General features: G+C 43.5%; 1 protein-coding gene across 1 annotated transcript in view; it reads right to left on the bottom strand.

The window, feature by feature from the left end:
* chkb (choline kinase beta) overlaps positions 1 to 14,327 on the bottom strand; it is a 47,201-nt gene that overhangs the window by 10,547 nt on the left and 22,327 nt on the right. Inside the window, exons 2-8 of the mRNA XM_078553153.1 lie at positions 11,382 to 11,490; positions 9,027 to 9,140; positions 7,437 to 7,570; positions 5,000 to 5,104; positions 4,705 to 4,763; positions 2,780 to 2,867; positions 2,478 to 2,586 (exon numbers count right to left, since the gene is read on the bottom strand). Coding sequence (XP_078409279.1) covers positions 2,478 to 2,586; positions 2,780 to 2,867; positions 4,705 to 4,763; positions 5,000 to 5,104; positions 7,437 to 7,570; positions 9,027 to 9,140; positions 11,382 to 11,490 — 718 coding nt within the window. The remainder of the gene's footprint in view (positions 1 to 2,477; positions 2,587 to 2,779; positions 2,868 to 4,704; positions 4,764 to 4,999; positions 5,105 to 7,436; positions 7,571 to 9,026; positions 9,141 to 11,381; positions 11,491 to 14,327) is intronic.

The following is a 14,327-nucleotide window of genomic DNA, read 5'->3' as shown; positions in this document are numbered from 1 at the left end:
GAAACTGAATTGGACCAGCCAAATAAATACTATGACTGCAAGGGCAGGTTAGAGGCTAGGAATTCTATGGCAAGTAACTCACCTCCTGACTCCCCAAAGCCTACCCATCATCTACAAGGCACAAGTTGGAAGTGTGATGAAATACTCTCCACTTGCCTGGATGAGTGCAGCTCCAAAAACACTCAAAGCTCAACACCATCCAGGACAAAGCAGCCCACTTGACTTGCACCCCATCTACCACCTTCAACATTCACTCCCCCCATCGCCAATACACAGTGGCAGCAGTGTGGCCCATCTACAAGATGCACTGCAGCAACTCACCAAGGCTCCTTCGGCAGTACCTTCCAAACTCGTGACCTCTACCACCTATAAGGTCAAGGGCAGCAGATGCATGGGAACACCACCACCTGGAAGTTCCTCTCCAAGCTACACACCATCCTGACTTGGGACTATATTGTTGTTCCTTCACTGTCACTGAGTCAAAATCTTGGAACTACCTTCCTAACAGCATTTGGTGTACCTGCACCACATGAATTGCAGCATTTCAAGGCGGCAGCTCACCGCCACCCTCTCAAGGTCAATTAAGGATAAGAAATAAATGCTGGCCCAGCCAGCGATGCCCAAATCCTATGAAAGAACAAAAAAGAAAAAACATTCCTGGTTACAGATTTCACAGGCAAGATGCTTGGTGGGGGCAGAGGCAGTCACAATATTGGTTAAGAAACAATCTCAGTTGAGAAGGTTCATCACATGAGACCATATAAGTTGAATTGAAAAGGGGCAATCACACTACTGGGTTTGTAGGCATTACAGACCAGTCAGCCTAACCACAATGATAGGGATATAGTAAATCGTCATTTAGAAAGGTACAGATTAATCAAGAACAGTCAGCATGGCTTTGTTGAGGGTAATCATTCCTGACAGAATTGTGAGGAGGTAACAAGGAGGGTCAATGAGGGTAATGCACTTAATGTAGACTACATGGACTTTAACAAAGCTATTGACAAGATCTGACATGGCAGACTAGTCAGAAATGTAAAATAGGATCAAAGGAAAAGTGGCAATCAGATCCAAAATTGACTGACAGGAAACAAAGTGAAATGGTCAACGGGTATTTGTGGGACTGGACAGAGTTCTCCAAGTCCCTTGCTTTTTGTGGAGGTCAATGATTTAGACTTAAACATAGGGGGCATGATTGAGAAGTTTAGATGATAAAAATTGACTGCCTGCTTAATAACAAGGAAAGAAGCTTTAGGCTGCAGGAAGATACCAATTGACTGGTCAGGTGGGCAGAAAAGTAGCAGGGTAATACACAATAAATGGTAGGATGCTGACAAACGCAGAAGGACAGAACAATCTTGGATTGTGTATTCACAGGTCCCTGAAGGTAGCAGGACAGGTGGATAAGGTGGTTAAGGCATAAAATTAGCTGAGATTAAGTTATGCTAGAACTGTATAAAACACTCGATAGGCCACAGCCAGACTACTGCGTACACTTGTGGTCGCCACATTACAGAACAGATGTGACTGCACTGAACTGGAGAATTTTAGCTATAAGGAAAGATTAGATAGGGTGGGGTTGTTTTGTTTGGAACAGAAGTGGCTGGGGAGATATTTAACTGAATTTATAAAATTATGGAGGGGGCTAGATATCCTGGATAGGAAGAACCAATTTCCCTTATCAGGGAGGTCAATAAGCAAGGACATAAATTTAAAGTAATTGGTAGAATGACTAGAGGGGAAAATCAGCAGAAATCTTTTTCACCCAGAGGATGGTGGGAATCTGGAACTAGGGGGAAACTGTTTTAAAATCAGGGGTCACTCTTTTAGGACAGAGATGAGGAAAAAATTTTGAGGGTTGTGCATCTTTGGAACTCTACCTCCGAAGACAGTGAAGGCGGGGTCATTGAATATTTTTAAGGTGGAGGTAGATTGATTCCCTTGCCAAACAAGAATCTAAGGTTATCGGGGGTAGATGGGAATGTGAAATTTGAAACAAAGACAGATCAGGCTGGAGGGGCCTAATGGCCTGCTTCTGCTCCTATTAGTACGTTCGTATATACCTGGAAAGGGTGGTAGAGGCAGAAACACTCATTGCATTTAAAAAGAACTTGGACATGCACTCAAAGCGCTGTAAGCTACATGGCAATGGACTGAGAGCTGGAAAGTGGGACTAAGCTGCATGACTATTTCTTGGCTGACGCAGGCAAAAATTGGCTGATTGGCCTTATTTTGTGCTGTAAATTTCTATGATACCTAGTTCAAAGTTACTGATTGTTTTTTGGTAAGATGCCCAAGACAGAATTCCCTAATCCCAATGTTTTTTCACATACCATAGGACAGTCTAATAATAAACACATGATAGATCTGTTCACATTCAGGAGAGAGAGTACTGCTTCCATGCATTCCTGGCACACCCATAGGCACGCAAGATCCTTGTGTCAAAGAGACCCTCCAACTTTTCTGGGATGCTCTACCTGCTGCTGCCGGTTGGGATACTTCTCCATACTGGCTTTGAAGAACGGCCACTGGTCATAAGTGTAGTCGTACATCCACTCACAGAAATGGTTCCCAATATCAAAACCCCTGCAAAGACACAAATGAGTATCAGCGTTTGGTTAAGCCAGTGCCCACCCTCCACTAGATGCCAACAGCAACCCATAGATACCCATTACCTCCCCCACAGCCAGAAAGTACCCTCCCCCTCCTCCCCTTGCCCCATCCTTCCAACCCCCAATCCCAGCCAACTCCAAACGTTACCCCCAGAAATGACCATTACCTGTAGTTATAACTGCTGTACTCAAAATCAATCAGCATCAGTTTCTCTGTGGATGAGGAGTCATGGCCTGCCAAATAGAGAATGTTACCTGGAAAAGAAATAGTTGTTCATCAACAACAATAGAGGACAGAAAGATTCAGCACAGAAAGAAAAAGCAAAGGCACTGAGATACACAAACAGGACATTAGGCTGTGCAGGTGATCCACTTTACCCCATTATCTCCATTAATTTCACCCACACATCATCACAGGTAAAATCTTAAAAGTAAATCCTCAAATCCAAAAGCTAAGGAAATGCTTTCAGATGAGCATTTTTTGAAAATGCAAGAGACTTTCACCGATATTAGATTTCGATTGTCAACTGGTAGTGCATTTGAAGGGTAAAAGGGTAAAGATCGGTCCAAAGATGTTCACTTGGGCTGCATTACCACGAAACGAGGACATTCTATTCACCAAGTTCATTCTTCCAGACACAAGCAGATTTAAACATCACTGCAATTTTCAGCAGGTGACGCTTGGGATTGCTTAGGAGGAATTTTCTCCTCTCCAAAAATGTTCAGGTGTGGGACCACTTTTGGGTCCTGACCCTGTAAGGGTCAGCAGCCTTCTGACCAAGTGCAACCTTTGGGAGACAGCCAATTCAGAGGCCACCTCAGCTTTCATTGGGTGTGGCGGCCCACTCCAATGGGGACCAGCGGCCACATTGAGACACCAGTGGGAGTGCCTCAGAGCTAGACTGATGGATCAACAGCAGGGAGGCACTGCAGCTGCAATTAGTGTTCATGCAGCAGTTGTAAAGTTTTATGCATATGGCTATCAGAGTTGTCCATCTCCACTCATTGGCAGATAGCAGCCTTGCCATTTGCTGCCAGTGAGCTCTTCGTCAACCTGAAAGTAACAAGGCTCTGACCTCCCAATGTGAGACCACCTCCACTCACCTGCTGGAGAGGCCAACACAGCAAGGGTCTCTCGGCACTCCGAGTTCAACCTTTATAACTGGCATTTAAATTACCTCAATTGTCTACCCATTGCTGCTGGACAGGTAGCAACTGTTTCAAAACAAATCTGCACTCTACGTTTCCAATAAGTGCAGCATTTAAGTACCGTTTAATGGTCTGCAAAGTAACAGCAGGAATATGGACAAGTGGCAGGAAACAAGAACTGCTGAAGAGAAGTAGAGTGATCCATGCACATATCTCTTGCAGTATCAACTTATTGCACAGCTCAAGTTCAAATACAACAGCTCCCAACTTCTTACTCCCTGACTTGTGTCTGAATCCTTCATAGATAAGTGACCAAAACTAAATCAACTACAGCATTAAAAAAGTATAATGCAATTCACTAAAAGAATATAAAGAGATAGGGAAGAGTGCAAGGGTCTGGGATTTAATCCTGTATATTTCAAGAGGTGGGAAGCCCGCACTCACTTTGGTGCATTCAGGGAGGGTGAACTGAATTTTCCAAAGAGAGGCAGGCATGCATTTATATAGTGCAGATACAATACCCTCAATGTCCCAATAACCTCACAGCTAATGAATTATTTCTGAAGTTTCATCACCTCTAACTCACGACCGAATTCACGCCCGTCATCTGTAGCCACCTGCCTCTGCTTCATTGATGGTCTGGCCTTCAAACAACGCTTCAGCCCATTTAAAAGCATCAAGTTCATTTTGATTGTACAAGCAGCCACCACACCCCACCCGCCACAGCTCTGCTCTGGTGTCAATCTATCTCCTTTCAGGAGAATGTTATCACATTTAGACATGGGTTGTCCTGTGAAATCACTGGCAGAGAATTGAGGCTCCTTGGTAGGGTTATCCTGTGTGGATACTTCCGCAACCCACCAGACAGTGGCCACAGAAATCTGTTCATTTCTGCCATTTAAAGCAAGGCCACGAGTGTCTTTATCCCACACATCCTCCTTACCTTCCTGAACATCATTGTGGCAAAAAACTACAGGCGACCAAGTGGCTTCTAGCAGTGACCTAAAAAAGAGAAAACACCAATTTGGCAAAGGACATTGATCCCAGCAGTTAAAAACAAGAAACAGTAAAGGAGAGGAAAAAGTATTTCAGAAACAGTATAATGTACTTCCTTCCCTTTGCAACACAAAAACCAACGCTCCTGCCAATTAATAGGGTAGCTTCATGCTGTACCTGCACCTTATCCTGTCTAACAGTCCAACGCTAAGGTGGTGATTTAATAACCATTAAATTCTTACCTTAAACTTGCTAACTCTGCTGGCAGGTTGAAACTCTTCAGCTTGTTGAACTTTTTCACATGTGTCTCTCTGATGAATGTCAGCCCCATTATCTGTTTGAGATACCTTCAACACACATACTTTCATTAAAACTATTTCCAATAAGATCTTAATTAGAGCAATTGCCTACTCCTGACTGATGCCCCACCCAACACCAGCACCACTGCCCACTTAGACATCATTTATGCTGAACAACTCTTCAGGAAAATATCAAATCAGGTTAGGTTTATAAAATTAAAGCATTTTCTCAAATATAAAGAAATTGCACACTTTGCTGATACAATGTTTAAAGATAGAGGAGACAGTTGCTCATGTATCTGCTTTTAGGAGAAAGGAAAGGTTGAGATACAAAGAGAACAATTAATAATGGTAAGTTGGGTACTTAGCTACAACAGTTAGATTGCAGGTGGCAGGGTAAGAGTTAGACTATAGTGTGGGCAGCCTCCCACTTATTTAAGTTTCATGGTGGGTGGAGGGGGCTTTGTGAATTGTAAGGTGGTCAACAGGGGGTCAGAATCAGGAGATCCAGCTATGGGCAGAGGGACCAGGGTCAGGACTCAGTTAACTCAAAGCACAGCAGTCGTTAACAGGAGATGTATACCGAGGATCGTCGGCCTGAGGTTAGGGAGGGCAGGCTGGAGAAATGCAGTCAAGCCACAATTCAGCTCTGCATGTCAGAAGAATTAGGATTGGAGCCAAGAAGTGACTGTTGTGGGAAGGATGGACTGCAGGGCTCAGGACACTTCAACCAACAAGATCTTGGATGTCCATAATGTTCTAGCAAATGCAGCATCACATGGTGGGGAGTTTTAGGAATGCAGTGAATGCTCAAATAAGCAGATTTACAGCAACTGTGTCACTGCAGGGAGTCCCACTTGAGCTAACCAGACACATAATAGCTGTAGTTGGCTGTGAATATGACAATGCCATTAGGGTGTTGTGATCACGCGTTTTTATTTTAAAATCAATTTTCACACATCGCATTGCACGCAGGGAATCAAGATCTAAGTAAATTTCTCAAGTCAAACAGGGTTAGACAGCAAGGGGGTGGGAGGTGTGGGGTTACAAAGGAAAAAAATAGTATTTTACAGAGGAATGATTTTGGTGGAGGGGGGTACTGATCCCTTACTAGTAGAAATAATTAGTAACGGACAAAGTTCAGGGGAAGTACTGGAACCAACAGTTCTTAGAATATGGGATTGCTATCATAAGGAGCTGCTAGAACTGTGTTACTCAATATTTGAAAAAAATTAGAAAAACACTTGCAGGAAGTTCGTAAAAGTGTTTGGGATAAAAGCTGGAAAATGGGACTGTATTTGTGGAAAAGGATGGTGGTGCAGGGTAGGAAGGACAGACTTCACAGTCAGGGAGTCAAGAGGTAGCTCATCTCCTGACTCCCCAAAGCCTCTCCACCAACTACAAGGCACAAGTCAGGAGTGTGACAGAATATTCTCCACTGCCTGGATGAGTGCAGCTCTAGCAACACAAGAAGCTTGACGCCATCCAGGACAAAACAGCCCACTTGATTGGCACCCCATCCACAAACATTCACTCCCTCCCATCACTGACATACAGTGGCAGCAGCGTGTACCATCTACAGATGCACTGCAGGAACTCACCAAGCCTCCTTAGGTAGAACCTTCCAAACCCATGACCGCTACCATCTAGATGGACAAGGACAGCAGATAGATGGAAACACCACCACCTGGAAGTTCTCCTCCAAGCCACTCACCATCCTGACTTCGAAATATATCACTGTTCCTTCACTGTCACTGTGTAAAAATCCTGGAACTCCCTCCCCAACAGCACTGTGGGTGTACCTACACCACATGGGCTGCAGTGGTTCAAGAAGGCAGCTCACCATCACCTTCAAGGGCAATTAGGGAATGGGCAATAAATGCCAGCGAAGCCCACATCTCACAATGAATGGAAAAAAAAAGGGATACCTCATAGTTACGGGCTATGATGACAGGGGGTTGGGGAAGCAGGGTTCAGAGGGAGACTTGTACCCGTATAAGCTAAGCAGGGCAGTGTAGATGGCAGAATGACACCTTACGGTCAGTGGGACAGCGAAAAGGTTTGCTGAAGCCTCTAAAATCAGAGCTGAGTGTTGCAGTATCAGGGAAAGAGAAAGTGAGACCTGTACCTCAGAGAGGGAGGAAAATAGGTCCATGTGAGGACAACAGCTTATGTGAGTGTATTTAATAACAGCATCCTGGACTAATCCACTGAGGCCTCGGTTAGCAAAGTTAGTGTCAGGGTTAGAAGCACAAGGTGCGCTTCTTAGCCTCATTGAGAGAGACAGCGATTTGGGTGATTTATGTTGCACTGGGTAATTCAACAGCCCATCCTTAAATCTTCATTCCACCCCACCTCATGCATATTCTCATCACTGTACCTGTCCATAGTCTCAAACAGCCACTTTGGTTCTTTGTTGAAGGGCATGACCATTCCATGGAATCGAGACATCTTCACAGCAATTTCTGCAGAAAAATCCGGAAACGCCAACTCTTCAGTCAGCAGCCGACGGCTCTGGTCACAGACACATTCGGAGGAGGATGCTAGTTAAACATTTGCAACCTTTTAGCCTGTCCTTAACAAAGGAGCTTTCCCTCCACAATCCAACATCTGACATCCCTCTGGGGTGTTTGAGCATAAAGTTGGGTCGGCAGTTGTTGGGGTGCGGTGACGAGGGATGACAAAGAAAATCTGTACTTCACTTCCGGGCAGACCACCATTAACAACAAACATTGGGAGCTGATCCAGTGCCACCTGACCCAGTATCACCAGCCCCAGTATACTCTAGGTTACTGCTGCTCTAAGATGTACAGGTACAGTTGATGATGGCATGCAGCTCAATTCAGCAGAGAGAGAACCGGCCTCTTGCATTTGTGCCAAGGAAATGGATAATTTCAATTTGCTTTCACTATCCTAAACTTAACACTTCCACCAGGATTGGCTGCCTTTCAATAAACCAAGGACTTCTTGCCACTATTCCAAGTGTAATCAGCAGTCAACTAGGTAAATTCATGAAGTAATAGATCATTGAGTCGTCCAAATGTGGCCAGACTAATCAGTAAAACAGGATAGGTGCTCAGGTTGATAGCTACACCACTGGGCTACAGGGGCTTTGGGAGGAGTGAAATACCTGCCAGACTCCCACTCCAAATCACTGTCCAATAATTGAATAGTGTACAAGCGTGGACACCAGTTAAGGGTGGCATTGCCTCTCTCAGGATACCAGGTGGTGGTCTGGCCCATGGATCCGTAGCTCCATAATAGTTTTGTCTCTTCAGGGTGAGGGGAAATAAACAAGATTTGTTGGGGAGGGGGGTAAGGGTGGAGGAGTAAAAGGGTAAACAAGTTCTGGAAAGTAATTATGTAGTTGCATCATAAAATGAGGGACAAAGCTCTCAGATCTGCAGTGGTTATTGCCTCTAACAGCACTCGTGACAATGATTTACATCAAATTGGGCACAAATCAACCTGGACACAGAGGGGGTGTTCTTGAGGATAGGACAGTAATCCAGAGCAAGTAACTTGCCACTCACATTGTCAATAACTTCCACCAAAAATATTTTTATGAGGCAGGATAGTAAGCATAACAGATAGTTTTGATCCACTCCCATGCAGAGCTCTCAAACTCAGCTGTGCTGCAAGGTGCCAAATGGGCACAGTGCAAAGAGGACACAATCTCCCACTAGGCATTGACCACCATCGAGAGTGGCAAGGAAGCACAGATTAACTCCATTCACAATGGAGCATGGCCTGGTGTGCCACCCCTAATGCAGTAACCAATCCCAAAGACATCCATGTTCAGCAAACCCAACAGCATCCACTTGTTGGCCAAAGCCTTTTATATACAAGGCCATTCTCACAAGAGGATTAATGGTGTGCACAGAATTCATGTACATTGCCTCAAAACTGTTTCTCAACAATGAGAGATTCAGCCCAAAAACGTGACATTGAACAGAAATAAAGTTCATACTGGAATGTACTGCTCCAGACGCCCCTGTGGAAACACTCCGTATAATCTTGGTCCCAAGGCACGTTCTGCCAAAACAGCAAACATCACACTCTCTAGTATCAGAGAATCCACACCCTACAAAAGAACAAAACAAGTCAATTTAATGATCACACCAATAGCAAAAAATCACAAGTGTTAACAGAATTCATTTTTGTGGTAATAAAAACAAAAAAAAAAGGAAATACTCTCCACAGACACTGCCTGACCTGTCAAGCATTTCCAACACTGTGTTTTTATTTCAGATTTCCAGCATCGGCTGTACTTTGCTTTTGTGGTTACTGAAAATGCTTTCCAAGGGAGATATTCACTTTGGGTAAAAAGGTTAATTTTAGCCACATCACATCTCAGCATATGGTCAGGACATTAGATTGTTTCAGCAGTCCTGGGCTCAAGTAAGGAAAAAAAAAACAGGGCTCCCATTCAAAGGTCACTGATCACCTAGAAATACACATGGATAGATATCATGGGAAAATGGGCTGCACTATGAGTGAGGCATCTTTGCACAGCTCTTCAAAATGAGACTGGCTACTTAGGAAAGCTACTTGAAGATATGGTGACTGTAGAACCTATATCCCAGAGTTCCATAGCTTGAGGTGCTATGAACTTTTATGCTCAAAGGAAGGAATCTCAAAATTGCACAATTAATATAAAAGTTCCTATACAACACACAATTAAACACTCCCAGAACAGGTGCACCAAAGGCAAGATACAGAGTAAAGCTCCCTCTACACTGCCCCATCAAACACACCCAGGGCAAGTCCAGCTTAGATTTGATACAGTAAAGGCAATTCTCATTCAATGTTCACGGCCAGCTATTCTGGTTTAATTAAACAATTGGAGATGTGCTGTCTCCCCACAGGGATGGTCTAAAATGGAAATCATGCTGATTAACAGCTCAGCAGATCAAACCCAAGTCTTAAAAAAATGTCAAGTAAATGCAATATGCCTGCAATGGAGAAACAGGACCAGTTAGCTGTGGAGTGAAAATATGTTTACACATATAGCATCATATAGGTGTTTATTATTTTTAATTGGAGGGAGAAGCAGCTGTCTTACACTTGGTGGCAAAGGAGAATCAGAGGCAGCTTCCCAGACTTGGAGCCAAGGGTGCAGGGATTTAAGGAGGGGGTTGGTGGCAATAAAAAGTAACTGGAAGTCTAGAAAGCTGATCTCACTCCAAAAACCATCTTGCTCATTTGTGTATTTAACATGAAAAGGCCAGTGTTTTGGCTTGCAGTTATGTATAGTCTCAAGAGTGCGTGCAGCATGTGATCCTGCAGTCTCAGTTGGCACAGTTCTGTTACAATCCCCAGCTTGTGCTACTGTTTAACGAGAAATAGTAAAGAGGGAACTCTGGATACTAGGGGCATTAAGTTTGTTCACAGCAGTGACTGAAACAAAGAATATCTACACTAAAGCTGAATAGCAAGATGTCCCAACTTGAGATAAGCACCCTGGTTCTCTACGCAATATCTAGAACAGGCACATCTTGTTTATAGTGGGGGAAGGTGGAGTATAGGACTCATTGGATAGCTCTTTGAAAAAGCCAGCACAGGCTCAATGTGCTGAACATTCCTTTAGTGCCATATAATTCTACGAGCCACAAACTGCAAGTCACACAAGTGTGGATAACACTTGCCCAGTTTTGAGTTGTAGTTTGACGCTTACTTGCAATGTAATGCCCTCAATTCAACTCAGTTGAGGACCTGCCTGTTGACAAACTGGAGGCTTCCACTGCAGCCAGGTGCTACGGTTAGCATATATATTGCAGGAGTTTCCCAAACCAGATGCCAGAAATAAACCTGAACAACCAAAAAAACTGAGCTAAAGCAGTTCAATTCTGCAGTATTAAGAGACTCACACTCCTTTCCAAGAATCAGAAGTTTAACCTAAATCGAATTTACAACACAAAGCACAAATACTACAAGTCTGAAAATTTAGGGTCTAGAAAAAAAAAGAAAATAATTTGCCTCTGCCCTCAGGGAGTGGAAAGGTATTCCAGATATTCAATCTTCAGCCCTGTTAAGTCAAGTGTGCATATGCATAAGGGTCAGATCAAGATGACGTCCCCACAGCCAAGCAATTTGCAGACATCATCCAGTCTTGGGTGAGATTGTATAGAGGGACAAGCCCCTATGGAATGATATCCCAGCAAGAGTCAGCAGGTTCCAAAGAGGAGGGAAGAGGATGGGGGATGCGAAGAAATAGGATTGGGGATTGTTTAAAAAAAAGACCTATATAATGGAAAAAATGTCCAGCAATATCAAGAGGAGTTGGTGCTTTTCTGGTGGTCCTGAATCAGTCAACAGCACTTACCTGTAAGATGGCACCATAAACACGGAGCAGAACCCGGCGAGGTTCATCCCCCACACTCAGCACGTGGTCCGGCAGTGAGCAGAGATACAACAGGTTACTGAGGCCACCACTACAGGGAAAGACAGAGACACAGAGGGAGAGGGAGGGGTGGGGGGCAGGGGTGGGGTGGGTGGGTAAGGAGTGAGAGAAAGGGGCCAGGATTGAGAGGCAGGGAGAGCCACAGAGAGCATTAGCCATTTGGAACAGCTTTTCAGAGGTTTCGTTAACATGTCACACTTTCTTTGCAGCAACCAACTTACTTGCCACCAGGTACAGTGGAATGGTGCTTATGCTGTGCTAACCAGATTTACAAGTTCAAATCCCACTGTGGCAGTTTACGAATTTGAATTCAGTTAATTAGCTAAATGTTGGAATAAAAATCTTTAACAATTAAAATGGTGACCATGAACCGTCACACTCAGGAAATCAAATCCTACATTTGTCAATGTCACAGATTCCTCTGTCAGCATCCCTGGATATGTCCCATCCCACCAGCAGGACAAATCCACCAGAGGTGGAGGCATAGTCATATACAGTCAGGAGGGCGTAATCTAGGGAGCCCTCAATGTTGTCTTCAGATCCCATGATAGTTCATTGCAACAGGTCAAACGTGGGCAGGGAAACTACTGCTTACCACCTACTGTGCTCCCTCAAGTAACGAATCAAAACTTCTCCATATTAGTCATCACTTGAAGAATGCATTGAGGGTAGCAAGGGCAAACAATGTATTCTGGGTGGGGGACTTCATGTCCATCACCTAGGGTGGCTCAGTAACACCACTACTGACCAAACTGGCTAAATACCAGAGGACAGTTACCAAGCTAGGCTTGTGGCAGGTGGCGAGAACCAACAAGACAGAAAATATTACTTGACTTCATCCTCACCAATCAGCCTGCTGAGATGCATCTATCCATGTCAGTACTGGTAGCAGTGATCACAATCCTTGTTGAGATGAGTTCCTGTCTTCACACGGTTGACACACTTCATGTTGTGTGGCACAACCATGTTAAGAGGTAGATTCAGAACAAATCTAGCAGCTCAAAATTGGGCATCCATGAGACACTTTGGGCCATCAGCCGAACTGTATTCAACCACAATCTGTAACGTCAACAGCAGGCATATCCCTCATTCTACCACTACCATCAAGCCAGGGGACCAACCCTGATTCAGTGAGTGTTGGAGATAATGCCAGGGAAGCACTAGGTGTACCTTAATGAGAAGTGCCAACTTGGCAAAGCTACAACACAGAATTATGCGAATGCAAAGTGGGGTGTTATGACACAGCAGTTTGTAAAGGCTGCGTTATTTAAAATCCCAGAGGGAAACTTTAAACAACCATCATAACCTATATTTTCAATTGGTATGTTTGAGATGCAGCTCTAAAATCAGGAATAAGGCCACCAGTTCAAGAGGTTTTTATATCAAACAAATGAAACATTTATTAAGTTATAACAAAGTAAACACATACACATGGCTACAAAACACATACACATTCCCAAATTAATCTCCACTAAGGCAATAATAACCAATAGGCTTAACCAGACACCAGACAAAGCATTTTCACATTACGAATTCAAAATAAGGTTCCTTTCAATTTGGTTCCTTTGCAGACTGTTGTAGGTTAACAGGCTTTGATCTTACAGGCCTCGGGCCTGCACACACAAAACTCCTTTCTGTTATACCCATCCTTCCCCTTTGAATGTAAATTTTCATTGCATTACCAGGCCCTTTGAGCCCCTTTCATAGCACCAATTTTATCAGCAATATAAACATTGCTTGGTGTCTCCTAGCTTCAAGATTTCACTCCCCCTCTTGAATGCTCTATTCAACAAAATGCAAATGTACTCTCTGCCTCTGTTTACATCTCAAAACTACTATACATCAAAGCACCCAGGCTAGCTGGCTTTAATCCAATTAACACACAGACTAAACGTCTATTAAAAAAATAATTTCCAATAACATTATACACATTAATATCTCTTCCTGACAGGGAAAGCAGCATGCTATAGACAGAACTAAGCAAACCCATAACCAAAGAACCAGATCAAACTTCTTACAGTCATGAATGGCGCTGGAGGATTAAAGAACTAATAGGGGAAGGAGGTTCCATGAATATCCTCAATGAAGGCAAAGCCCAGCATGTGAGTGCAAAAATGACACTGAAGCATTTACAACCATCTTCAGCCACAAATGTCAAGTGGATGATTCATGTTGGACTCCTCCCGGGTCATGGCCTTCTTCAGCCAATGAACAAACAGCTGAGCACGCTGGATACTGCAAAGACTATGGTCCCCAACAACATAACAGCTGCAGTGCTGGAAATTTGTGTTCTACAACTAGCCACACCTCCAGCCAAGCTGTTCAAAGTGTGGTCTAATCATATTTCTGCACAAATTTAACAAGTTCAATTCTCTTTTAAGAAAAAGAAACATCAGTGCTTTGCTTGCTTGCTTTTTTCTTTAAAAAAAAATTGTCGTATTAATTGTCACTACTTTTAGTGATTTGTGCATCTAAACCTCAAGATCCCTTTGCTCCTCTACCCCATTTAGATTCTTATTTTCCAAGAACTAGAACAAGAACTTATTCTTTCTACTAAAATATACCACCTCACCCTTATCTATGAAGTTAATTTGCTGATTACATGCTCACTCTGCAAGTTTATTAATGTCTTGGATGTATTTTGTCACAGTACTCCCCAGTATTACTTACACTTCCGGTTTGGTGTTGTCTGCAAATTTTCTTTCTATAATGGGTACTCAACACTGCTAACTTTACCCTGAGCAACAGTCTGCTCAAGTTAATTGCTTTTTCATTCTTGTATTCTGTGTTCCCACTTATAATCAGGAAATGCTATTTGCCTTTATTGACACTCCAGTGCATTACTGAAGGAGTGTTCACTGTTGGAGG

The sequence above is a fragment of the Cetorhinus maximus genome, chromosome 12 (assembly GCF_964194155.1).
Source record: "Cetorhinus maximus chromosome 12, sCetMax3.hap1.1, whole genome shotgun sequence".
Classification (NCBI taxonomy): Eukaryota; Metazoa; Chordata; class Chondrichthyes; order Lamniformes; family Cetorhinidae; genus Cetorhinus; species Cetorhinus maximus.
The sequence above is the reverse complement of the archived record's forward strand: the minus strand, read 5'-3'. Positions and strand labels throughout refer to the sequence as shown.